Source organism: Nerophis lumbriciformis, linkage group LG12, assembly GCF_033978685.3.
Source record: "Nerophis lumbriciformis linkage group LG12, RoL_Nlum_v2.1, whole genome shotgun sequence".
In the NCBI taxonomy this organism is placed as follows: domain Eukaryota; kingdom Metazoa; phylum Chordata; class Actinopteri; order Syngnathiformes; family Syngnathidae; genus Nerophis; species Nerophis lumbriciformis.
Genome location: NC_084559.2, coordinates 44,870,845 through 44,898,126, shown reverse-complemented (window position 1 = coordinate 44,898,126; position 27,282 = coordinate 44,870,845). Strand labels below are relative to the sequence as shown.

Sequence of the window (27,282 nt, the reverse complement as noted above, 5' to 3'; positions counted from 1 at the left end):
TTGGCTGACCAGCACGGTTCTGTCACCCTCGCACATGTGTACGGCAGCACACAGTGGCCACACTGTCGATAAACATCAAATTATTATATTAAACTCCAGCTTCGGTGCGGATTAAACATGAAAAAGAAACGTGCAATTGAGGAGGCACCTTTAGAGGTAAGGTCACATTTTATTTGTCCTAATCTATGCTGCAGCTCACGAAGTTAGCCTCTCGTCGCGTATCCACAGAATGTTATCTGCACTCTACTTTAAATGTAGGGTTTCTGTACTTTTTAGTCAGTAAACAAAATATTCCGACTCTTAAACTGCTATATATGAGTCACACTATGTGGCCTATTTACATCTAACAGCAATGGCCGCAGATAGTTAACTTGTTTCTGTCATTCATCACTATTTCAGTAAAGAACAAGCAAATGATCAACAAAAAGTACAGCAAAATGTAGTTTACAAAAGTAGATATCGTTTTAAAAAAAACTAAAGAGAACAATGTAAGTTCTAATAACTGAATGAACTAAGAATAATTAGATATTTACATTATAAACATAGATACATACATATACAGTCGTGGTCAAAAGTTTACATACACTTGTAAAGAACATAATGTCATGGCTGTCTTGAGTTTACAATAATTTCTACAACTCTTATTTTTTTGTGATAGAGTGATTGGAGCACATACTTTTTGGTCACAATTTCACAAATAAACATTCATGAAGTTTGGTTCTTTTATGAATTTATTATGGGTCTACTGAAAATGTGACCAAATGTGCTGGGTCAAAAGTATACATACAGCAATGTTAATATTTGCTTACATGTCCCTTGGCAAGTTTCACTGCAATAAGGCGCTTTTGGTAGCCATCCAGCTTGAGTTTTTGACCACTCCTCTTGACAAAACTGGTGCAGTTCAGCTAAATTTGTTAGTTTTCTGACATGGACTTGTTTCTTCAGCATTGTCCACACGTTTAAGTCAGGACTTTGGGAAGGCCATTCTAAAACCTTAATTGTAGTCTGATTTAGCCATTCCTTTACCACTTTTGACGTGTGTTTGGGGGTCATTGACCTGTTGGAACACCCAACTGCGCCCAAGACCCAACCTCCGGGCTGATGATTTTAGGTTGTCCTGAAGAATTTGGAGGTTATCCTCCTTTTTCATTGTCCCATTTACTCTCTGTAAAGCGCCAGTTCCATTGGCAGCAAAACAGGCCCAGAGCATAATACTACCACCACCATGTTTGACGGTAGGATTAGTGTTCCTGGGATTAAAGGCCTCACTTTTTCTCCTCCAAACATATTGCTGGGTATTATGGCCAAACAGCTCAATTTTTATTTCATCTGACACCACATGGACAAAGATAAGACCTTCTGGAGGAAGGTTCTGTGGTCAGATGATACAAAAATGTAGCTGTTTGGCCACAATACCCAGCAATATGTTTGGAGGAGAAAAGGTGAGGCCTTTAATCCCAGGAACAGCATTCCTACCGTCAAGCATGGTGGTGGTAGTATTATGCTCTGGTCACACGTCAAAAGTGGTAAAGGAATGGTTAAATCAGGCTAGAATGACGTTTTAGAATGGCCTTCCCAAAGTCCTGACTTACGGTAAACGTGTGGACAATGCTGAAGAAACAAGTCCATGTCAGAAAACCAAAAAAATGTAGCTGAACTGCACCAATTTTGTTAGGAGGATTGGTCAAAAATTCAACCAGAAGCTTGTGGATAGCTACCAAAAGCGCCTTATTGCAGTGAAACTTGCCAAGGAACATGTAACCAAATATTAACATTGCTGTATACCGTATTTTCCGCACTATAAGGCGCACCGGATTATTAGCCGCACCTTCAATGAATTACATATTTCATAACTTTGTCCACCAATAAGCCGCCCCGGATTATAAGCCGCGCCTACGCTGCGCTAAAGGGAATGTCAAAAAAACAGTCAGATAGTTCAGTCAAACTTTAATAATATATTGAAAACCAGCGTTCTAACAACTCTGTCCCAAAATGTACGCAAATGTGCAATCACAAACATAGTAAAATTCAAAATGGTGTAGAGCAATAGCAACATAATGTTGCTCGAACGTTAATGTCACAACACACAAAATAAACATAGCGCTCACCTTCTGAAGTTATTCTTCATTCGTAAATCCTTCGAATTCTTCGTCTTCGGTGTCCGAATTGAAAAGTTGCGCAAGCGTGGGATCCAAAAATGGCCGGCTCCGTCTCGTCGAAGTCATCGGATTCAGTGTCGCTGTTGTTGTGCAGCAGTTCTGTGAATCCTGCCTTCCGGAAAGCTCGGACCACAGTTGTGACCGAAATATCTGCCCAGGCATTTACGATCCACTGGCAAATGTTGGCGTATGTCGTCCGGCGCTGTCTGCCCGTCTTAGTGAAGGTGTGTTCGCCTTCGGAGCTGTGTGAAAAAAGCCACCCGGCCTCTTCGCGTAAACTTCCCTTAACCACTCGCTCATCTTTTCTTCATCCATCCATCCCTTCGAGTTAGCTTTTATGATGACGCCGGCTGGAAAGGTCTCTTTTGGCAAGGTCTTCCTTTTGAATATCACCATGGGTGGAAGTTAGCATGGCAAGCTAGAACCACAGTGAAGGATGACTTCTCATTCCCTGTGGTGCGAATATTCACCGTACGTGCTCCCGTTCCACAGTGCGGTTCACAGGAATATCAGTTGCTGTGAAATACGGTAGTACCGTATTTTCCGCACTATAAGGCGCACCTAAAAACCACAATTTTTCTCAAAAGATGACAGTGCGCCTTATAACCCGGTGCGCTTTATTACGATTAATTTTCATAAAGTTTCGATCTCGCAACTTCGGTAAACAGCCGCCATCTTTTTTCCCGGTAGAACAGGAAGTGCTTCTTCTTCTACGCAAGCAACCGCCAAGGTAAGCACCCGCCCCCATAGAACAGGAAGCGCTACCGCCCGCCCCCGGAAGAAAAAGAAGCGCGCGGATATTTCGTTTCATTTCCTTTGTTTGTCTACATCTGTAAAGACCAGACTACAAAATGGCTCCTACTAAACGACACGCTTATAACGCAGAATTTAAACTTAAGGCAATAAGTCATGCCGAAGAACACGGAAATAGAGCAGCAGCAAGAGAATATAACATAAATGAATCAATGGTGCGTAGGTGGAGGAAGCAAGAAGATGACCTGCGCCAGGTAAAGAAGACAAAACAGAGCTTCCGAGGGAACAAAGCACGATGGCAACAGTTGGAGGACGAACTCGAACAGTGGGTTGTTGAGCAGAGAGCAGCAAGCAGAAGTGTCAGCACCATCACTATTCGAATGAAGGCAACAACGCTAGCAAGCGAACTTCACCTGGATGATTTTAAAGGTGGTGCTTCTTGGTGTTTTCGGTTTATGAAAAGACGCAATCTCTCCATCCGCACACGGACCACTGTTTCACAGCAACTGCCCAACGACTTTAAAGAAAAGCTGGCTACTTTCCGTGCATATTGTAAAAAGAAGATAGCGGAAAAAAAGATCCGGCCAGAGAACATTATCAACATGGACGAGGTTCCACTGACTTTTGATATTCCTGTGAACCGCACTGTTGATACAACGGGAGCACGTACGGTGAATATTCGCACCACTGGGAATGAAAAGTCGTCCTTCACTGTGGTTCTAGCTTGCCATGCTAATGGCCAGAAACTTCCTCCCATGGTCATATTCAAAAGGAAGACCTTGCCAAAAGAGACCTTTCCAGCCGGCGTCATCATAAAAGCTAACTCGAAGGGATGGATGGATGAAGAAAAGATGAGCGAGTGGTTAAGGGAAGTTTACGCGAAGAGGCCGGGTGGCTTTTTTCACGCTGCTCCGTCCATGTTGATATACGACTCTATGCGCGCCCACATCACAGATGGTGTCAAAAAACAAGTGAAGCACACAAATACAACACTCGCCGTCATTCCGGGTGGATTAACCAAAGAACTCCAACCGCTGGATATTGGTGTCAACAGGGCATTCAAATCACGACTGCGAACTGCGTGGGAAAAATGGATGACCGAAGGCGAACACACCTTCACTAAGACGGGCAGACAACGCCGGACGACATACGCCAACATCTGCCAGTGGATTGTAAATGCCTGGGCAGATATTTCTGTCACAACTGTGGTCCGAGCTTTCCGGAAGGCAGGATTCACAGAACTGCTGCACAACAACAGCGACACTGAATCCGATGATTTCGAAGAGACGGAGCCGGCCATTTTGGAAGCCACGCTTGCGCAACTTTTCAATTCGGACACCGAAGACGAAGAATTCGAAGGATTTACCGGTACGAATGAAGAATAACTTCAGAAAGTGAGCGCTATGTTTATTTTGTGTGTTGTGTGTTGTGACATTAACGTTCGAGCAACATTACCGGTATGTTGCTATTGCTCTACACCATTTTGAATTTTACTATGTTTGTGATTGCACATTTGTACATTTTGGGACAGAGTTGTTAGAACGCTGGTTTTCAATATATTATTAAAGTTTGACTGAACTATCTGACTGTTTTTTTGACATTCACTTTAGCGCAGCGTTTTTTTGACATTCACTTTAGCGCAGCGTAGGCGCGGCTTATAGTCCAGGGCGGCTTATTGGTGGACAAAATTATGAAATATGTAATTCATAGAAGGTGCGGCTAATAATCCGGTGCGCCTTATAGTGCGGAAAATACGGTAATCCGTGTGCGGATGGAGAGATTGCGTCTTTTTATGAACCGGATCCTTGTCGCTTAGTAGGAGCCATTTTGTGGTCTTTACAGATGTAAACAGGAAATGAAACGTACGGTGATATCCGCGCGTTTTTTCTTCTTCTTCCGGGGGCGGGTGGTTGCTTACAGTAGAAGAAGAAGCGCTTCCTGTTCTATGGGGGCGGGTGCTTTCCTTGGCGGTTGCTTGCGTAGAAGAAGAAGCGCTTCCTGTTCTACCGGGAAAAAAGATGGCGGCTGTTTACCGAAGTTGCGAGATCGAAACTTTATGAAAATGAATCGTAATAAAGCGCACCGGGTTATAAGGCGCACTGTCAGCTTTTGAGAAAAATTGTGGTTTTTAGGTGCGCCTTATAGTGCGGAAAATACGGTATATACTTTTGACCCAGCAGATTTGGTCACGTTTTCAGTACACCCTCAATAAATTCATTTAAAAAAAAAACGTCATTAATGTTTTTTGTGACCAACAAGTATAGTATGTGCTCCAATCACATCTATAAAAATAAGAGTTGTAGAAATTATTGGAAACTCAAGACAGCCATGATATTATGTTCTTTACAAGTGTATATAAACTTTTGACCACGACTGTAAATTATTTTTGTTATAAATATTGATTTCTGATTAATAAATGATATATATTCATAAATATATATTGGTTTTACATCAAACCAGTGTAACCAGACAGGTTTTGTAAAAATACAGTGATACAATTGTCCTGTGATAAATATTAAGAATGTTATTAATTTTTAAAACCGGTAAAAACGACCAAATGTTTAGTCAACTTCTATAATGCAAAGTCAGTGGTGCTGAAGATTTTAGGTTTGATACTTTTTGTTAAGTTTGACTTTCAAAATGTCATAACTTTCTTAAAATGTACCTGGTATTATTGTAAAGCTTGCTAAACAAAGAAACAGACAAAATAGATTTCAGCATGTTATAACGATGAAAAGACTAAATTTAAGGTATTCAGTAATAAAAGAAAGATAGAAGTTAGTTTATCCATAAATAATGTGAAAATTGAAAAGGTGTCTGAAATCAGATTTCTTGGGGTCATCTTAGATGAAAAGTTGACATGGAAAACTCATATATTGCATGTGAAAAATAAGCTGTCTAAAAGCTTATTTATTTTGAACAAGGTTAAATACAGTTTCCCGTATAATACAATGAGAATGTTATATTGCTCAATTATTCTACCTTATTTCAATTATTGTGCAGAAATATGGGGAAATACATATCACGGCAACATAATGCCTTTGTTTCTTTCACAGAAAAGAGCAATTTGTATCATTTTTACAGTAGGATATAGAGACCACACAAATCCACTCTTCACTAGGTCAGGATTATTAAAACTAAAAGACATTGTAGAATTGCATACTCTATTAGTGATGTTCAAAGTTAAAAATAAAGTTCTTCCAAAGGACATACAAAAGTTATTTGTGTTCACGTCGGAAGATGAGAATCACAGAAGGCCGTATGACTTTAAATATCCAAGAGTGCGAACAAATTTGAAGCAAATGTGCTTATCTGTAGTTGGTGTGAAAGCATGGAATTCTCTAAACAAAGACTTAAAAAGCTGCAAGAATATCTTTGAATTTAAAAGGAGTTACAAAAAGAAACAACTGGAATTATATCAAACTGATTTTTGATTTTGATTGGAACGTGTCATTTTGAAAATGCTTAAACGAAAATTAAAAGTATGTTGGAGTTCGGGTGTTGGTGGAGGGAACAGTTATAAAGTCATCTAAATAATTTGTGTTAAAAAGGGGGCAAATAAATATAAGAATAGCATTCTTCCATCTGCTCCTTTCTGATCATGGAAATGTATAAGAAACAAAAAACAATGAAAGTGTCAACTGTATATGGCTTGTATATATATTTTCATGAAAGGAATAAAAAGAAATGATGATGATGATGTTAACTATTAATATTTAATAAATTCCAAAGTAACACATGAAACAAAGGATAGGAAAAATCATCATACATTGAAAACTACAATTACTATTACTATTATTAAGGTGAAATCTCAACACAGAATCACACGACCACATATTTTTAATTGATAAAATGTAAGGAAAATTTGAGTAAAAACACTTGTCAAACTCAACGTATGAGTCACATTTGACATCACAAGGCAGCGACCAGGAAATCGGCGCGTCCAAAAAATCAGTGTGCGATTCGATTAATTTAAAAGATGTTTGGCAGACTCACAGATAAATGTAAAACGTATATTGTATTGTATTAGGCCTTCCTAATAAAATATTTTGCAGGGTAGTTTTGTCGAGTGTAAGATGTTAAATGTTGTTGTGGTCGTTAGGTGATTCGGTCTGAATCCAGAACCGACATGAAGGAGGAGGAAAAAGTTGGACCGTCTCAAATGAAAAAGAGCAAAGATGAGGAGGTGACGTTCCACCGGGTGAAGCTGTCCACAAGCCACCTGTACAAACCTCCAACAGCAGAAGAACTCAACCACTTGAAAGAGGCTGAGAGCTTATTTCACTGTAGTTTGCTCAAAATGCAGGTAAGACCTCCCGAGTTATCACATTTTGGGGGATACAACCATTATTGAGTATATATTGTATGATCACTAACAGATGGAGGAGCTCCTTAAAGAAGTTACCTTGAGTGAACACAGGAAACAGCAAATAGACTCTTTCATTCAGACAGTCACCAAGCTACTGCAGGCTGTACCTCAATCTCCAGAGGTGGAGGTGTGAATTATTTGACCAAATCTGGTTCTCTGTGTAAAATAGTATCGCAATCGCTGATTGAATATTCATACACAATCTTTTTCGTCTCAGGTAAACGACCTGTCTTGGCTTTCTAGTGCTGTGAAGGTTCCAATCCTTCTCCTTCCAAAAACACTAAAGGGCAAATTCCACATGGCACCTCCCGCTTCTATTGATACAATTGGAAGTTATCCTTTGGGTACCTGCACCAAACCACGTGTTGTGGTGGACCTGGCAGTTACAATCCCAGCTGTAAGTCACACATTATGCTGGGTGCTCATTATTAGTTTATGTTGTCTTGTCAATGCACTTCTTTTCATTGATTTTTTGTTTTTAGACTATTCTCCACGGCAAAGACTTCTTAAACCAGAGGTATCCTCGGAAAAGAGCGATGTACCTGGCAGGTCTGGCTCAGTATCTGGCAACCTGCTCAGACATAGGAACCATGTCCTACTCGTGTCTTCATGGGAATCATCTTCGTCCCATTCTACTGCTGAGTCCACCAGGTATTAATTTACTTCTAGTCAATTGCATATCTACCTGTAAATAACAGACACAGGGTTTGCCATTAATGTATTTGATTGTGGTGGTGCGCCACGGCAATATATTAGCCACTGCATCTGAAAAATTAGTGTTTTTTTTATGTGAAAACAAAATAACAATATAATGTATTGTAGCATCCAGAAGAAGGCACACAATGTTTGGTGCTCTTTTTTAGCTTTTATTGACAATTGTATGCTTTATTGATAGTAAAAAATATTGATTTGATCACTGTAGTAAATGAAATCATTTTTAGTATAGTTGCTAGTATAATTACCGTCCACCCCTGTTTACATAAAGAGCTCTAGGGAGGTCCTACCGTGTGTAGTGTAGCATGTTAAGCTATTCCTCGTCTTTCAGTGATACTTGTATGAAACATTGTTTATTTGCAGCCATGGAATCGAGGATTAGTTAGCCGCTAGCTCTCTAGCGTGGAAGCAATATTGTTTTGGGGACACAGTCGTCTGTTTGTCGGTGTCAAATATGCGGCACACAGCTAGAATATGTTATTAACATGCATTATCATCTCGTTGGCCAAATTTATGTTGTCTATATTGTGCAACCCTAATTGTGGGGTGTCCCTCTGCCGTGGTAATACATCTGTCAAACGCAATTCACTCCATAACGTTGCTGAACTTCCAATTTGTTTAGATTTTGAAACAATTTTCCAAATAGGGCGTAATGTTAACAGGGTGAAAATGTCCAGTGATATTTTAGCATTATACACAATTACTGCTCGACCTGATGTGCATTTTACAGATTTTCACTGTATTCTACAAAAACATCAACAAAAAAAAGTTATAGTTAATGTTTGATGTGTTGTGCTCTATCCTCTAGGTAAAGACTCGTCTGCCTTCACAGTCCGACTTCATGCTTGTCTACCCCCTGGGTTTTTCAAGCCCAGTCGTTTCCGCCCTCAGATGAATAACATAAGGACCGGCTGGTACACCGGGGTGAACAATACTGAGTCTGGTGAGGTTATCACAAATTATTACTGTGTCATTTCACTCCCTGTGTGTTACCCAGCATTTTTATTTCTTAATGCTTATTTTCTTACCAGAAATCAATGAACCTCCGACTCCCCATTACAATAGCGCCGTTCTCGGGGATCTGCTACCCAGGGCTCACCTCCAGTTTCTGTCTGTTGTGAGTGCTCAGTGCTCCGCTTTTCCTGAGGGGGTGGCTTTGCTAAAAGTCTGGCTGCGTCAACGAGAACTTGACCAGGTATTTTGTCACTCAGCATTCTTAAACTCGGTGTGGTTGTATGTTGCATTGTCAAGGTTTGCTAAGTGTGGTATTTGGTGAAGTTCTTAGGTACAACACCTGTGCTGTTAATTTTCTTTATTTCAGGGCGCTGGGTGTTTTAACGGATTTCTGGCCTCCATGCTCTTGGCGTTCCTTCTGATCACGCACAGAATCAGCAACACCATGACATCCTATCAGTTACTGCGAAACAGCCTACACTTTCTGGGTAAGGATACTAGACCATATAATATAAAGATACACATTTCAACAATAAAACAAATCCAAAAAGCTCAACTTTTTCTTCTAATTCCCAGCATCCACAGACCTGACAGTGAATGGAATCAGCTTAGCCAAAGATCCTGACTCCACAGCAGTGAGTGATACTTCAAACGTGAACCTCTTGTTTAGGGATGGGTACTTTTCACATGTGAATTAATGTCGCTGCTCAACTGTACCATTTTTGGTTCTTTTGTGTGGGTTCAAATGTGTTAATTAATGTTATTTGTTAATTTCTTGTAATTTTATGTAACACTGAGCTGTCCAGTTATCTTGTTTTCTTACACTTCTGTGTCACATTTGCAAGTACTATACTGTATTATACTTTCACTTTGCATGCAATTGCAAGATGTTAGATGGCAGTAGTGTACAGACTACATTGTGTTGCTTTTGCTAAAAAGTAGTCTTTGCTATTATATTGAATGTGCCAGGTTTTCTTTTGTTGAATGCTACAGTAAGTATCATATTTATTACTTACCAACTGTTTGATGGTAACGTGCAACTTAATTGTAGTTTTGATGACCAAATTTGGAGATGGTGATATCGCTAATGTTGATTTTTAGCATGTCTATGGAATTTCTAATATAAATCAGCATCAAGTTAGCACATTTTAAAAAGTGGAGTTTTACTGTGCTTTTGAGCGCCTTTTTGTTGCTTTGTTGACATTAAAATTGGAACATTACCAAAAGGCAGTCCAGTTAAGCCTGCTCAGTGTGCCGAGGCTGCAACCAGACGTCTCGTGCAACAGAGGTATCGAAACATGTCACCGTTTGATTTTATGTAAGTCGGTACCCGGTAGTACTAACGGAATTCGGTACCCATCCCTGCTCTTGTTACAGTTCATTTATTTCTTTGTTTGCAATATTTATGTTGCAGTTTGTGACTCTTTTCATTATATTTATTTATTTATTTTACAGCCACCACTGGTAGACTTTCACAATGCTTTCCAAGTTGTGTTCATCGACCCGTCTGGACACCTCAACATGTGTGCTGACATGACGTCGTGCACCTACAAGAAGGTATATTAGGTTCTGTTAAAATAATGTTTATTCAAGGATGCGACTGGTTATGACCACCCAAAATAAATATCTCAGCTGCAGCATGAGGCGTCAGTATCCATGCAGTTCTGGGATGACCCAACAGTGGATGGCTTCCAAAGTCTCCTCATGACCCCCAAACCCATGATGAGGACCAGTGACCATGTCTTCCAGTATGGCTGTCAATCAATAGTAATTATTGAATAAATGATCAGTTTCCAATGTTGAGGTATGCTTCTGTCTCACCCAGGTTGTGTGAACTAGTCAAACTGCAGTCTAGCTGTAAGAAGCTAAACCTCCTCAATGAGCTAATGGACCAGAGTGGAAACTATGTGCATGCGGCACTCCCTTTTATTTTGTCACTGCTTCAGAAAGGACTCGGCCAAAGGATCAGCCTCCTCACCCACTCTTTTTCCCCAGAACCGGAGGTTTGTGGCAATGCTCTATCTGTGTTTACTCAGATTACTCAGTCTTTCTAACTTACCAGTTTCCATAAGCATGTTTGTTTGTGAATTACATTGCAGTGGTCCTTGGAGAGTGAACCCCCAAAGTTCAAAGCCCAGCCTCCTCTCTCTTTTGGATTTCTATTACAGCCTGAACAGGCAACCTCCGTCTTGGAAAGAGGGCCTCCAGCAGACAGCCCCAAGGTAACCTGCCACATAACATTGTAGAAGTAGACTTTCAAGTTATTCTGATGGGTTTTTCTTTCAATAGGCGGCTGAGTTCCGCCAGCTGTGGGGCGAACGCTCGGAGCTGCGTCGCTTTCAGGACGGTGCCATCACTGAGGCCGTCCTGTGGGAAGGAGAAACAATGTGCCAGAAACGACTGGTACCCCAACAGATCATCACACACATACTCTTGCTGTATGTATTATGTATGCTTTTCCCTGCTAATTATGGCGTTGTTAGACAGCTACTACTAGCATTCGTAATTCCTGATACTTCATTGTCAATACAAAATAAGAGACATCAATGTCACTTGTCCTTACAGGCATGCAGATATTCCACAGTCCTGTGTGCGTTATGTGGGTGCGATTGTTGACGATGTCATCAAGATGAAAAATCAGGTAAAAAAACTTGAAACTGTACCATTATTGTCCCAACTAACGCCTCTGTTCAATTAATTGCCAAGTTTGCTCGAGTCTCAAGGTGTATGGCCTCTAAATAATTAGTTTAGAATTAGGTCCTGGTCAAGAAACATTCGCATTATCAGCGGTGGCTTTAGGCAGCATCATAATCAAGTTTTCATTAGATGCATTTGAAGATTAATTTAATGTTGGTTTCTCTACTCAGCTGTGAGAACTCATGCAGGTTAGGAATGGGTAGTATTGCCTAAAATCTTTATTGCAATATACTGTATAGCAGTGGTCCCCAACCACCGGTCCGGGGACCGGTAACGGTCCGTGACAAATTGGCTACAGGGCCGCAGAGAAACATTAAATAATTTATTTAACGACTGCATTTTCTCCGACTTAACTTTCGCCTGTCCCGCTAAACACACCAATAAGCTTGTTTAGAGATGTACAATAAAACTCCTCATAGGAAGTTGCCATTTGTTGTATTTGTGGTATGATACAATGCACATTATTGAACATATAAAATATAAATGTGACAGATTGTAGCCAAAAGCTGATTTCCATCTGCAGTGTCCAGCAGGTTGATGGTAACCTGCTGGGGATCTCATTGCAAAGAAACAAGCCCAGGGCTCCCACTAATTCAGCGTTATAGTGAGTTGTATTTTTCATGCACTTATTTTTGCTGTATTTATCTGGCACAAGTGGAAAGCCGGTCCCTGAAAATAATACTTAGATAAAACCGGTGTGTGGTGCAAAAAAAGGTTGGGGACCACTGCTCTATAGTGCAGCTTCCTGTGATAACAATATACAGTACAGGCCAAAAGATTAGACACCATTTCTCATTAAAACACAACTGATGGTCTAAACTAGGGATGTCCCGATCCAGGTTTTTGCACTTCCGATCCGACACCGATATTGTTTTTGCATTTCCGATCCGATACCGATACTGACCGATACCGATACTGACCGATACTGGCCTATCCGAGCATGTATTAAAGTTTAAAGTTATTTAGCCTACTTAGTTGTCAGAATCATGTTGAAAAGGGTTTTAGTACTCTTGATAACAACTAGCCAGCTGAATTAGGGGAGTTTGAATAATACACAATGGTTGGTAACAAAAAACTGACCTGTTTATTCAAGGATAAACACAAAATAGACAAAATTATACATGACAAACAGAAATGGCATCATTGAACTAGGGCTGGGCGATATGGCCTTTTTTTAATATTGCGATATTTTAAGGCCATATTGCAATACACAATATATATCTCGATATTTTGCCTTAGCCTTGAATGAACACTTGATGCATATAATCACAGCAGTATGATGATTCTATGTGTTTTGATTGATTGATTGAGACTTTTATTAGTAGGTTGCACAGTGAAGTACATATTCCGACCACTAAATGATAACACCCCAATAAGTTTTTCAACTTGTTTCAGTCGGGGTCCACTTAAATTGATTCATGATACAGATATATACTATCAGATATATACTATCATCATAATACAGTCATCACACAAGATAATCACATTGAATTATTTACATTATTTATAATCCAGGGTGTGGAGGGGGCGCCGGATGTAAGTGTCAAAAAGACAGCCAAAAGAGTTTGATATGAGAATAAATCTAAAGTTAAAATATAGGGTAGAAATGCACCCATTTGCAGGAAATGTAGTCTTGATTTTCAAAATGTTCTTTCAAGGCTTGCATGTCTACATTAAAACATTCTTCTTCATACTGCATTAATGCTACTTTTAAACTTTCATGCAGAGAAGGAAATCACAACTAAAAAAATCAAAACATTTTTCATACGGTGTTGATTTGGAAATTTTTGCCTCAGCATTTTGATGGTGTGGGCGTGTGGCACCGAATGGAGATAAGCGTCTCGACAGACGTCACAATATTTGAACAATGATGACGAAAACTGTTTTCTCTGTCGTGTCCGTGTGTCGAAAATTGTTATGCGCTTATTTTTTTATTTGATTTTGTGCGTGGCATAGATTTGCTATGCGCAGAGGACGCTTAAACAGTGCGCAATTGCACACGGCTGCGCTAGCATCACAGCTAACGTTAGCCATGCTGCTACCTCTCTGCTCGGGGAGGACGTATACGTATGTGACGTATGACGTGACAGTATGTGACGTGTGTCGTGACAGTATGTGACGTGTGTAAGAAGGTGCGCTGCTGTCTGTGAGAGGGAGACACAGGAAAGAGTGAGAAGAGCCTGTCGTGTAATGCCAGCAGCTAAAAGCAACTGCGTGAGAATTCACAGACATGTGGATGTGTTGAAGGTGTGCTGGAAAATGCGGAATGGAAATTACGGAGCAGCAGAAAAGTGGAATGTATTATTTAAATCGGTGCCTTGGAAAACACGGACCGGAGTTTTTTTTTTAAACTGGATCTGGATCGGCATTTTCCCATGCCTTGCCGATACGCATTTTTTGGCAAGTATCGGCAGCCGATCCGATCCAAATATCGGATCGGACATCCCTAGTCTAAACCCCATTGATAAAGCAAGTAATTCCACTAATCAACCCTGATAAAGCACACCTGTGAAGTGAAAACCATTTCAGGTGACTACCTCTTGAAGCTCATCGAGAGAATGTCAAGAGTGTGCAAAGCAGTAATCAGCGCAAAGGATGTCTATTTTGAAGAAACTAGAATATAAAACATGTATTCAGTTTTTTCACCTTTTTTTTGTTAAGTACATAACTCCACATGTGTTCATTCATAATTTTGATGCTTTCAGTGACATTCTACATGAAATTAAGAAAACACATTGAATGAGAAGGTGTGTACAAACTTTTGGCCTGTACTGTATATCACAGTATATTATTTGGCATAATAGAACCACTTCAAAACATCAAAGGACATTCATCAAAGGCTCCTAATTTGGCTGCTGACGTATGTGGTAACATTGCTGGTTGTATTATTTTGTCCAAACCTATTATTAATCTACTTACTTATTTACTGTTATTTTTATGGTTACTTTCTATTGTAACATGGTTCCATCTACACTCCAATTAAAATGTAATAAGAACTTATTGTTCTGTTGTTTGAATACTTGACATTAGTTTTGGGAGATACCACAAATGTTGGTATTGATCCAATACCAAGTAGCTACAGGGGCAGTATTGGTCGTACCAATGACCAATGCTGGTACTGATACTTCAAATTTTCAAGATCATTGAATGATTACATTTTAATCACATTTATAATTAGACAAAAACACAGGATGACAGCGTAAACAGAAAATCTGCAGAGACTCCTTTTACCCCCACCAAGGACTGTTTTCACTGCTGGACTCTAGAAAGAGGTTCCGCAGCCTCCGTAGCAGAACCTCCATGTTTCCTTAACAGCTTCTTCCCTCAGGCCGTAAGACTTTTGAACGCATTAAAATAATCCCCTCAATTTCCCCCAAAAATGGATTAACTCGCTGGAATATAAAGACAATATAACATACATCCATAAACGTGGATATATATTTATCTGTACAGTAATCTATTTATTTACATCTGCACCTTATTGCTTTTTTATCCTGCACTACCATGAGCTAATGCAACAAAATGTTGTTCTTATCTGTACTGCAAAGTTCAAATTTGAATGACAATAAAAGGAAGTCTAAGTCTAAACCATGACAACAACTTGACATGGTTTATATATTATATTATATATATTTTATTCTGTGCCCTATTATTTTAAATGTGATGCTGCGATCTCCGGTTCTGCTAAACTGCATTTCATTGTCTTCCTGAAAGCAATGACAATAAATAAATACAATTATTAAAATATTGGCTTTGATGTAAATTTTTGGTTTTTGCCCTTAAAGCCCTCTTTTGTCCAGAAACTTTTGTGATTATTAAGATATTGAGATAACCACTGTAGTATTGGCCATATTCTAATACTGTCGATGTTTGTATCAAGCTGTCCACTTTTATTTGACACTCAAGAGCTCTAGCTCGCGGGGAGCATAGGCTCCTATGGTGTGTAATGTAGCATGTTTAGCTATTCCTTGTCATCCAGTCACAATACCAGTAAGACATTTTGTTTATTTGCCTCCATGGGGGCGAATATTGCTGACTTCGAAGTGGTTTTGCAATGTTGAGGGACGTTCGTCCCGAGCTTACTAGCGTGAACGCTACACTGCGTTGAGGATGCGTTTGTTCGCTGGCCGAAGTCGAATTTGCCGAACATAGCTAGAATGTATCAACAAGTATTAACACAATACTATTAAAAGCTCTATTGTCGGCCAAATTTATATTCTATATCATCTATATCGTGCAAATCTAATGCAGGTCACGTCACTAGCATTCCATGATGGTTGGGCAGTGCTGGAAGAGCACATTTTTACACAGCATTCTATTGATGCTGTGTAATCCAATAAGAAGAAACATGTGGTCAAAAAAAGTTACGTTTGTTTTTCCATGCACTCCAAATTATTAAAGTTAAACAAAGTTGTTGTATACCATGAGTTTTTAAATATTGGAAATAAGACCCTCTCTTTATTGCCTATGTCCAAATGATTTACTTTGTTATTGGTGTTTGCATTGTGTTGCAAAACAGCCCTGCAGTTTGCTGTGTTTGTAATGTTTTCGCAACCTTATCGATAATGTATTGATACAAAATAGAACATAAAAAATTACTAAATATGATACAGTGTAGTAGTACATCACCACATACACTATTTTATTACAGCCAATGTATTGAATCTCATTTAAATGTGCAGTTGTGCTAAATGTTGCCCTTTGTCTGTATGTTCTCAAGGTGCCAAGTACTGGCGAGGAGGAAAGTTTGCATGTGATTCAATCCTTTGATGACCTAAGCAGAAAACTTTGGAAACTTGACGGTCTGCCTCTCTCTATTACGTCCGTGCAAGGAGCTCACCCAGCACTCCGATACACACAGGTAAACATCTCTCACCTCATAGCGCTTCATATCCGACCCAGATCAACTTGCATTGTTTAAACGTAAATTAATATTCCGACATTTCTGCTGTGCTCTGCAGGTATTCCCCCCGGTGCCACTGAAGTTTGACTTCTCTTTCTTCCACAAAGAAATAGCTTTTCAGTCATTGGTGCCAAAGGAGGATAAACCCTGCCCTGCATACGTCAGCCCCATCACAGGTTCGTAGGTTAACTACATTAACGTTTTGAACAAAACATATTAGGCGTTGTGTGCTCTGTGTAAGCGCCACGAGAATTTATACATATGGTAAACCTGCAGTGATCTGTCACATGGAGGGGAGTGGAAAGTGGCCTCACGACCGCAACGCCATCCGCCACATCAGAGCTGCCTTCCACATCCGCCTTGCGGAATTACTCAGTATGCAGCACAACTACACATGCAGACCCTACGCCACACACCTGGATGTCTGGAAGGTACTTACGTTATTTAGTTTTTATTGAGGTCCATTTATCTTTCAGACATAATTTTGCAATCTGTAAGTGTGTAATTGTTTTCTTTTATTTGGTCTCACCTCAACATGGATCTTTTGAACCCTATGAAGCAAAAGGCAATTGCGACTTCATAGATACAATGTACAGCAAGGGTTTATATCCTAAAATTACAAGACCAAGCAGATATACACTGTGCCACGCTTATTGATAATATATTTACTAATGGTTTTGATAAAAATACTTGAAGTGGTCCGCTAATATCAGTGATCATCGACCAGTTTTTACAATCTATGACGAACATTTCAAGAAGAGAAACATGGTTGACAAAAAGGTATCTAGAAGAATATGCACAGAGAAAAGTATAAATGTTATCAAAATTGATCTGAGAGACAACGTTGGGACAATTTTTACAATGCAAATGACGTACATGAAGCATATGGCATTTTTATTGTTATTCTTATGATGCTTTATGACAAACATTGTCCATGAACATACCTTTTGGCATTAAGAAGCAGAAGAAGAAATAACAGCCATGGATGACAAAGGGATTGTAACAAAAAAATACTATATATAGCACATTTACAACACAAAGATTGATTGAGGCAAAAAAAAAAGTATAAATGTATAAAAACAAGCTCACTAGCATCTTACGAGCATGTAGGAAAGATTAACCCACCAAAAACAACATAAGAGCAACATGGGGAAACCTAATCATTAAGAAAAATTACACTCATTACTTTTCAGATGGAAAGTAGAAAATGACATTACGAACAAAGTAGTTGAAAGCTTCAATTAACTCCTTCATAAATATTAGGCCAGATATGTCAGAAAAGATTCCAGAACATTTGTGCATCGAGGACTTGAACGATACCATAGACCAAATTCCCAATTCGATGTTCCTCACTGACATGACAGAAGAGGAAATAATCGCAATTTTGATTAAATGTAAATCCAAGACCTCAATTGATATGGAAATGATTAAAAACAGGTTATTAAGGAGATCTCTGAAACATTAAAGTACATTTAAAACCTGTCATTTCAAACAGGTAAATAATGAATGTATCAATTTATAAGACGGGAGACAAACACGAGCTTCCAAAATGTTCTAAAATAATTTCATCAGCAGATTTGACAAATATGAAATGCTTGCGGACAACCAATACAGAGCCAACATTTCATCATTGATGGCATTAATCGAAATAACGGAGGAAAGTACTAATGCAATAGATTGTAAACATTGTACAGTTGCAGTGTTGTTACTTTGACTTGACAAAACTATTTTACACCATTAATCATACAGTAATTGTACACATAATTCAAATAGGATTAAATAAGATCTGCTTCTTCCAACTCCTTTTGGACATGTTGTATGAGTATCATATTGTAACTGTATGCATGATAAAAATATCATCATCACCTGTCATTCTAGGATGGCTTGGTGTTCCGCATCCAGGTTGCATACCACCGAGAGCCCCAAGTGCTGAGGGAGACTGTAAACCCTGAGGGGATGCTGGTTGTGCGGGACAATGAGGATGCTCAGAGCTTGGAGATGACGACCGTACACAGGCCTCTAATAACCAGCACACTGCATGGGTAAAACTACATGCTGAATGCTTCTATTTTAGTTTTTAAACCGCAATTCTGTGTAAAAGACTATAATTACGGGTGTACAAAATTGATGGCTTTTTACTTGTCTTTGCTGTCAGGGTCCAGCAGCAACACCCGTGTTTTGGGGCAGTGTGCCGCCTGGCCAAGCGTTGGCTGGGGGCGCAGCTCTTCAGCGAAGCCATAACAGAGGACGCAGCAGACCTCCTAGTGGCGTCCCTCTTTCTGCACCCTGCACCCTTCACCCCTCCTGGGTAACTATACTCCCCCTACCTTTTTAAAAAAGTATTATTTTCAGCCTTGTTTCTGTTTATTTGACCTTCTTTTTAGCTATGTCGGTCATGTGAATTTAATTTTCCCGGTCCCCTCAGTTCTCCTCAGGTGGGCTTCCTGCGCTTCCTTCATCTGCTCTCCTCCTTTGACTGGAGGAACAACCCGCTGGTCGTCAACCTCAACAAGCAGCTCACAGGCAAGCACCCTCACACATATTCCTTTCCGCTTCGTGCAAAACAAACGTCTGCTGACCTCCTTTTATTTACACATCTGACATATTTTAACATCCTGCCCATTCCTAGCACTGACGTTCCGATTGTTGTCCTCCTCTCGTCACGTGTAGCGGCTGACTACACAGAGATCAAAAATTACTTCTTGGCCTCCAGGGAGTCTCTGCCTGTCATGTTTATAGCGACACCCAAAGACAAAAATGTGTCGATCTGGACCAAGCAAGCACCGACTATCCAGGTCAGTGGACAAACAAAAACAAGAGCAAACTACACACATAACTCATTTATTAAATGAAACATTGGTACTTTCACACTGATATAGCACAGTTTAACAAAGCATTAGTATGTACATAGTGTGTAAAATTACAGATACAATGGAAAACAAATATGGATACATAAGTTTGAACTGCCAAACCTTGTTTAGTCATTGGATATAAGAAGAGAGAGTATCATAGACAACGATGTAGGAAAGAGTTGCATGTTCTTGGCAGGGAGCAGTCACACAGCTTCCCAATCCTGGAGCCTTTCCTTAGTGCACATTGGTCTCCTGGATCACACTGGACAAACAATACACCATTTAGATATAGTTGTATTAGTGTCAGTTAGAGGTATACTCTGCATCACATACCATTGGCAGGTGGCCATGTTTTTTTCTGAAGGATGCAAGTTGATTTGTCTGAAGTCTTTCCAAAACATCATGTAAATCATTGATCTGGAATTGTTAGAAAGTTCCCTTAAGATTCATCATCAAAAAAAATAATTAGTTTACATGGCTAATCAGAACTTTTAAGTAGTGAGCTCACCAGTTGCTTTTTGTTGTCGTCCTCCATGGTAACAAAATATCGCAAATGTTTAGCTTTATATTCCTCCATCTGGATCAGGGCGTTGCAATATAAGGGTCCAGTGGCATACACCAGTATGCAGAAAAGGTATACACAGCGGACTGTCATAGTGCGTAGCTGACCCAGATAAGCTTCCCTTGTTTCACTTTACTCTCCCCCAGAACACGAGCAACGAGCCTCCTAGCATCCTCTCCTTATAAAGGTGCCAGAGGGCAGGAACTTCAGGCTTTGTGACGTTCTGATGAGGCGTCGTCCTGTGGGCTTGTCAACATAATGGTCACTGAATAATAATTATTAATTGATTGAATTAGATGGTTACCACACTCTATTGTGTGGTAACACGTGCAGGTCCTCCGATAGAACTTCAGTACATTTTCAACACACTGCAATGGCAAAAAGGCTGATATTTTAAAATAAGTGTATCAGTCATAACAAATGGCTTTTAGGGGGAAGACTGATGTGCTGAAACTATTGGCTGGAACCTTAAAGGTACATCTGTTGATCATTTGAACCAATATTTCACAAAGAAAATATTAAGAATCTATTCCTAAACGGTTGCCATCATAAAACCCTCAATGTTTTAAAGAGAGTGTATTTTGTTTTCAGGGCATTAAATCGATCGCAACTGAACTGTTTGGTTTGCTTCAAAGACGTTTTGCCTCTCATCCAAGGAGGCTTCGTCAGTTTCATGCTTATAGACTTAGATTTGTCAGATCTCGTCGATTGAATGCCCTGAGAATACAATGACAGGGATGAATGAGAACATCTATAGACCGGTTATATTATGTTTTTTCTACATTCAAAACACTTCCTTGCTGTCTTCATCAGAGTTTTTTAACCATACTGCTGGGGCCCATTTTTGGGCCGCAAAAAATATGTTTCTCAGCTGTGGTCCGTATCAATTGTAATACACTTTTCCACCACTTGTGGCAGTAATGACAATCTCAAAAAAACAGAACAAGTCTGGAACTAAAGTCATAGAGAAGTTTCTTTAAGCCCAAAAATTATGACTTAAGTGGGGAAGCTGTGTTTTTATTTACAATCTTTTGACAGTTTGTTAGGAAACAGATTTATTATTAAATTATCGTATTTATTTTTGCATCAACATTATTTTATAACATAATTATATTTATATTTATTTTTCGTCAGTTATTTGCAGTATATTTGGTTAGTACTTATTTTCCTAATCCGCCTGACCTAAGCCTAATGTTTAGTGTTAAATAAATAATATTTGTGATTAACAAATGGTTTCATATCATTTGACAAGGTTGTAAACGGTAAGTATGTTAGATAAAATAATTGAATACAATTAAATCAAGAGTACGATTACCGGTACTAATACAGTGTTAACTTTTTAAGTGGACCCCGAGGCCAAAAAGGTTAAGAACCTCTGGTATACATAACATGTAATTGTATTTTTTGGTCAAAATGTTGCGTACATTTTGTTTTACAGACCATCTTTACACTGCTTTTACTGTCTCTTTAGAATGCACCGTTTTGTCTTATTTACATGGCGAAGTAAATAAGTGAAGTGAAGTATATTTATATAGCGCTGTTCTCCAGTGACTCAAAGCGCTTTACATATTGAAACCCAATATCTAAGTTACACTTAAACCAGTGTGGGTGGCACTGGGAGCAGGTGGGTAAAGTGTCTTGCCCAAGGACACAACAGCAATGACTAGGCTGGCGGAAGCGGGGATCGAACCTGGAACCCTCAAGTTGCTGGCATGGCCACTCTACCAACCGAGCTATACCGCCCAACAGTCTCCTCCCCGTCTGCCATGTAGTAGTTTTTAGAGCTTTACTGAAATATATAAGTTACAACTATACGCTAATTTTTATTAGACAACGCTGGAAGATTTTAGCATGCATGTATGTGCATGTACACGCCAGTTTGCCGCACAACAAGAGGACAGACAAAAATAAGAAACTTATTGACTACAACTAAATAAAAAGGGCTGACTTGCACAGAGCTCTTTAGGTATACCTCTACCACGTATGAAGATATCCACTGATGTGCAATAACGAAGGCAAAACATGTCACTCAAGTCTTGAATTCCAAACGACTCGTTTGGAGCAAGTTTGGAAGAAGTACAGATTGTTTTATAAATATCTCTGCCAGGCCTCCATGATTTAATTTCACATTTATGGGGGTCCCAATTACACAAAAAACATTTGTAGGTAAGAAAAATTGGTTTTGCATAATGGGGCCCCTTTCTTTAACATTTCAACATTTTAAATTTTTGAAGCAAGTGTAAAAATACAGTCGCCACCAACAATGTATTAGTGCAGTTTACAGGTGGTAGAGTGGTTGGCCCCCAAACCAGTGGTTGCGGATTCGATCTTCAGTCCCCCTGTGACCATGTCGAAGAACCCCCAGGTGTTCTTGATGCTGTCCCATCAGTAGGTGAAAGTGAAGGCAGAAAAGCACTGTACAAGTATAATCATTTTACCAAAGTATTTACCACAGTATTGGGCTTAGGTTTGATCACAAATTGCGTCACCTCCTTTGATGCTAATGTGTTTCTCCCAAGACGAGTTGAAACACATACAGCAAAGGTTTGTGAAAAAATTCACCTTGGGAACTTTATTGGGCAAATTTCCTGTCTGACTCAACTTGTGAATTAAGATCTTAATGCATTGTGCCATTTAAAAGATAAAAAACATTAGCATAGTCCTTGCAATGCTTTGTTTGTATTAGGGTTATCACAATGCCAGAATGTCATTTGATGTCTATTAATCTCCGCGATTCTTGATACCATGATAAAAAAAAAAATGTTACAACTCGACCCAGGTGCTTTTTAAATTCCCTACTTTATTGAAAAGTGTTTCAAAGTGTCAAGTATTTAAAGGAGAACTGCACTTTTTTTGGAAAATGTGCCTATCATTCACAATCCTTAGACATATATTTTTCTTTTTTTTTTGTGCATTTTAACTTGTAAATAAACGTTAGCAAAAGTCACCTAACTTATAAAGCCAATGGGAGTAGCTATGTTCCGCCTACAAAGCGTTCTAAAAAACATACAAAAGCTTCCATAATCGTTTGAGATACACGCTGTAGGAACAGGCACATTTATAATAACAATACGTATTTTGCTCAATTTAGGCATACAACAGGGCATTAATTTGACAGTAATTGTGAATAATAGTCAACATAAAAAAATAAAAAAAACCTGCAGTTCCCCTTTAAGATGACTGTATTTCAACATCGTTATCTTTTTGCACATATTTTAATTTGCAGTATCAGCTGCCAAGAGGTAAGTATACATTCCAAAAAGAACAGCAGTGGTCTATAACCTCCCAGTATATCAAAACAAACAATACCATGCTTATAAATATACTCATAAATAACGAATGTCAACTCTTTTACATTCTAAAAAAAAAGCAGTGCAGTGGAACCTTCAAATATATGAAACAATATTGTAGGGCTGTGAATCTTTGAGCACCACATGATTTGATTCGACTCTTGGGGGTAACAAATTGATACAGAATTAATTATTGATTAATTATTGCATTCAGCTCATCAAACACCAGGCCACACTTTGCCTTCCTGGTGAAATACATAAAGCAGTGGTGTTTATAGTGTTGCAAAATGACAGAAGAGTGTCTTTAAGATGTGTTTTCTTAGCACGTAAGTTGGATTGCTCGCTTCTGGAGGTTTTCTGCATGCTGTAGTAATGCACACATCCTGGGCTTGTGGTGGCAGATTTCCGTTCCACTGGCGCTCACTTGCACAGCAAATACTTTCATGACTACCGGTACTTGGATTTGATTACAGAATAAATGCATGACACAAGATGCACCTCCCTTTCAGTTTTGATAAGTATCTCTATTTGCTAAATATAGTGACAAAGTAGCGAAAGTGCATCACAGATCTTTTCTGCTATGTCTTATTCTCTGCCAAACCAGTGTGTTGTGAAGCGGATTTAGGCCCCACCTATAGTTATAGTTCCATTATAATTTGTTGGTGAGTGAGAGTGAACCGGAAGTGCCAAATCCACATTTGTGACATGCTTCTATGATTAAGTAAATATATGGAGAACACTGGCTCATTAATGACAGCAGGCATTCTTCTTTATTCTTGAAAAAAGTTTTGTACAGTATTTGGTAAGGACAATAGTGAAAAGCAGGTTATCGAATTAATTATTGCGTGTTCGTATCGATAGTTTTGACAATCTTAGTTTGCATCTTTGTGTGTTCTCAGATGATGCAACGTGTGATTCTGGTGGCGGCCGAGAGTCTTAAAGTTCTGGAACATCAGCTGATGGATGGTGGTCAAATACAAGATGTCAGGGTTAGTTTCGGGGAAATCACATCTGTCTAATGCTTTCACTCCCAGTATAACAAGCTTGAATATGTTTCCACTTGAATGCGTAGGTGGCCTTGCGTCCTCCTCTAGATGCCTACGATGTGCTGATCCACTTGAACCCCAGGCAGGTCCCCTTGCTCGGCCAGGCGGTGGACCGTCCCCACCTCAACTTCAACAGGGGCGTGGTCCCCGGCAGCAAGCCTCACTCAGGTGGGATGATGCCCGTCGTCGACTACAACCCTGTGAGCCTCTACCTGGCAGAGCTGCGGGTGAGTGTTGACATCTTTCAGGAACACAGTTTGTGTACCAAGAAAGGGGCGGGTTGGGGTCTCCATGAGGTGCATTGTGGTAGGCAGGAAGGCTTTCAAGCTGGGATATTAGTCTAGAATGTTTTTATAGTGATTTACAGCAGCTTGCCAACAGGCTAAACTACAAACAAGGAAAATGCTTACAAAAAACACAAGGAACTTATGTATGAAAACAATTACATTTCTACTTCTCTAATCCTTGCTAATAGGCAGGGACATACTTACCATTAGGAGAACACAGGCAGTTTTCTGGGGTCCTGAGATCCAAATTTGTTTATTTTTTTGTCTTAATTTGTGCGCTTAAAATACATTAAAATGTTTAATGAATCATGATCGTCTTTGTCAGCTTCCCCATTCCATGTTACTGCACATGTGCAGACTTGATTCCAAAAGACCGTCCAAAACTTCTATTAGAGGTTTTTATAAACATGAAATTAGAAATCAGATCAGAAATACTTTATTAATCCCCGAGGGGAAATAAAAATTTTCAGCAGAGTAACTCAAGTGGAGTGGAGAAGAAGCAAACCGTTTTTATCAAAACTATGCAAGGTGCCCATTTTTTTCTATGACACCGAGTGTATGCTATCAAGTAGGGGTGTTTATCGTTAAGATTTTTGCGATACCGATAACAATATCAATATTCCTTATCGACACTGGCATTCATTGGTAATCTTATCAATACTATATGTTATTGATGTAAATAAAGATGTGAAAACACACACTTTTCATGACAATTTTTATTAGCACAAGAGGTTGTACACCACCAACGTCATGTAACATCGCAGCAGTGAAGTCTTCCAATTTTTCACTTTTTCTTAATTAATTTGATATTGGCCTGTGGATTACTGGATCGCTAGAATGACGGTTGATGAAGCGTGGTAGTGGCAGTCGGGACTCTTAAGTAAAGACACTAACTCTTATTAGACTTTAAAGGACATTTGAGGAGGAAATATTGTTGTGTGACACACTTGGTGTGGGGTTGCTTCCTTATTTGTGATTACTCCAAGCTGATTATCAGATCCTACCTGTGTCTTTTTTTATGCGTGGCAGCCTGCACCCGAGGTGAATGTGACATCGTGTCATAATTACGACATCAGCTGGAATTAAAAAAAAGATAGTTGTGTCGTTTCTTAACAGCCTTTTTGGACCCACCCAATTAGGAACCGGTACCAAAAAATACCGGTGCTCGGTTTACATCAGTGCAGGATACAAGTGGAAACTGATGCTTTTCATCACAACTATGTGAGTATTAAAGCGTTCCAGATGATGAACTGTTGTAACTGAGGTTCTGCCTGGCAAGATATAGTGCATGTTCAGCAGGTAGGAACTCGAGAGGCAGTTTTTTTTTCTAAAGTCTTGTCTTGTTCAAACATGGCCACCACCAAGAGCTCTCTTTTTCTCACCAGTCACACACTTTCTTCCTTTACAGTAATAACGCTTCGAATCACATTAGTTCCAGCTGCCCTAACAAAATTATCTTGGTAAAATGACGTACTCATTATTAAATATTGATTAATGTTCCTAATTTCCTTTCAATTACAGTAAAAGTGTTTGGATCAGTGAAACTCAGCTTTCACATGCATGTTAGTTTGTAACAACATGGTCAATTAGCATGTCATCTTTGGTTAGTAGAGGGCCCCAGTGACCACAGTCGTTTTGCCTCGGGCCCCCAAATGACTAAATACGCCCCTGCTAATATATTGAATGTATTCTGGCTACACTGTGTATATTTTTTTACACACTTATTCATTAAATTTGCTTGCAGTTTGTTTAAAATATTAAATTAATAGATTGCCCCATTTTTCCAAGGATGCTTTTGGAGACTTGGCCCTCTTCTTCTGTGATCCCTACGGAGGAAGGGTGATCGCCGTTCTATGGAAGCCAAAGTCCTTTGTCCCAATGCCCTTTAAGGTAAAACACTTGCCATTGCTCTGTAACGCAGCTAAAAAAAAGTTGACAAACTAATAAAAAACAACTAACTGATAAATCTGCATCGTTTCCTGTAGACGTCCCAGATGTCTGCCAGGAGTGTAGAGGTAACTGACGGCAAAGTAAAAACGTTTCCTACTGTGGAAGCTATACTGGAGGACTTCAGGATCATTGGACAGGATTTGGTCAAATCAGTGGAGGCCAAGACTGAAAGATGGTCATTTTAGTCTGAAAAATCCACTTGATTCTCGTGTTGGACTTTTCCTCAAAACACACATGTATTGATCCTTTTGCTGTGTTCGCTTATAAGACCACAACTAAAAAAAAAAAGACTGTTTTTGAAGAAGCTGCATCATGTCTAATAAATATACACACACACAGGATTGGTAAGCTATGTCTGCCTAATTATTTCAATCGTTGACATGAGAAAAATATATATATTTCAACAGCAATTATCTTTTCATTTGCAATATCAAACATTTTTCTGATACTGTTACTTTAATGTCCTCACCCATATGTCTTATATATACAGTCGTGGTCAAAAGTTGACATACACTTGTAAAGAACATAATGTCATGACTGTTTTGAGTTTCCAATCATTTCTACAACTCTTATTTTTTTGTGATAGAGTGATTGGAGCACACACTTGTTTGTCACAAAAACATTCATGAAGTTTGGTTCTTTTATGAATTTATTATGGGTCTACTGAAAATGTGACCAAATCTGCTGGGTCAAAAGTATACATACAGCAATGTTAATATTTGGTTACATGTCCCTTGGCAAGTTTC

General features: G+C 39.3%; 1 protein-coding gene and 1 long non-coding RNA gene across 2 annotated transcripts; one reads left to right on the top strand and one right to left on the bottom strand.

Annotated features, from left to right (window-relative positions):
• nol6 (nucleolar protein 6 (RNA-associated)) lies at nt 1–26,966 on the top strand. The gene is made up of 26 exons (XM_061986627.2): nt 1–156; nt 7,015–7,218; nt 7,292–7,408; nt 7,499–7,678; nt 7,764–7,932; nt 8,804–8,938; nt 9,027–9,190; nt 9,317–9,437; nt 9,526–9,584; nt 10,405–10,506; nt 10,582–10,697; nt 10,775–10,952; nt 11,049–11,171; nt 11,239–11,387; nt 11,515–11,590; nt 16,367–16,507; nt 16,608–16,725; nt 16,826–16,980; nt 18,428–18,591; nt 18,705–18,857; nt 18,975–19,072; nt 19,220–19,344; nt 24,153–24,242; nt 24,326–24,526; nt 26,375–26,476; nt 26,572–26,966. The coding sequence occupies exons 1-26, from the start codon at nt 118–120 to the stop codon at nt 26,719–26,721; spliced, it is 3,429 nt and encodes a 1,142-aa protein (XP_061842611.1). The 5' UTR covers nt 1–117; the 3' UTR covers nt 26,722–26,966.
• On the bottom strand, nt 19,623–20,042 carry LOC133623380 (uncharacterized). The gene is made up of 3 exons (XR_012050750.1): nt 19,910–20,042; nt 19,735–19,839; nt 19,623–19,663 (listed from the first exon to the last, which is right to left on the bottom strand). It is a non-coding gene; the product is annotated as an uncharacterized lncRNA (long non-coding RNA).
• Nucleotides 26,967–27,282: the final 316 nt, after the last annotated feature.

Excerpts from the sequence above, each read along its gene's own strand:
- nol6 (XM_061986627.2), top strand. The coding sequence starts at position 118 with ATGAAAAAGAAACGTGCAATTGAGGAGGCACCTTTAGAG. Across the intron at positions 9,438-9,525 it reads AAACAGCCTACACTTTCTGG|CATCCACAGACCTGACAGTG; the intron begins GTAAGGATACTA and ends TCTAATTCCCAG. Across the intron at positions 26,477-26,571 it reads TTGTCCCAATGCCCTTTAAG|ACGTCCCAGATGTCTGCCAG; the intron begins GTAAAACACTTG and ends CGTTTCCTGTAG.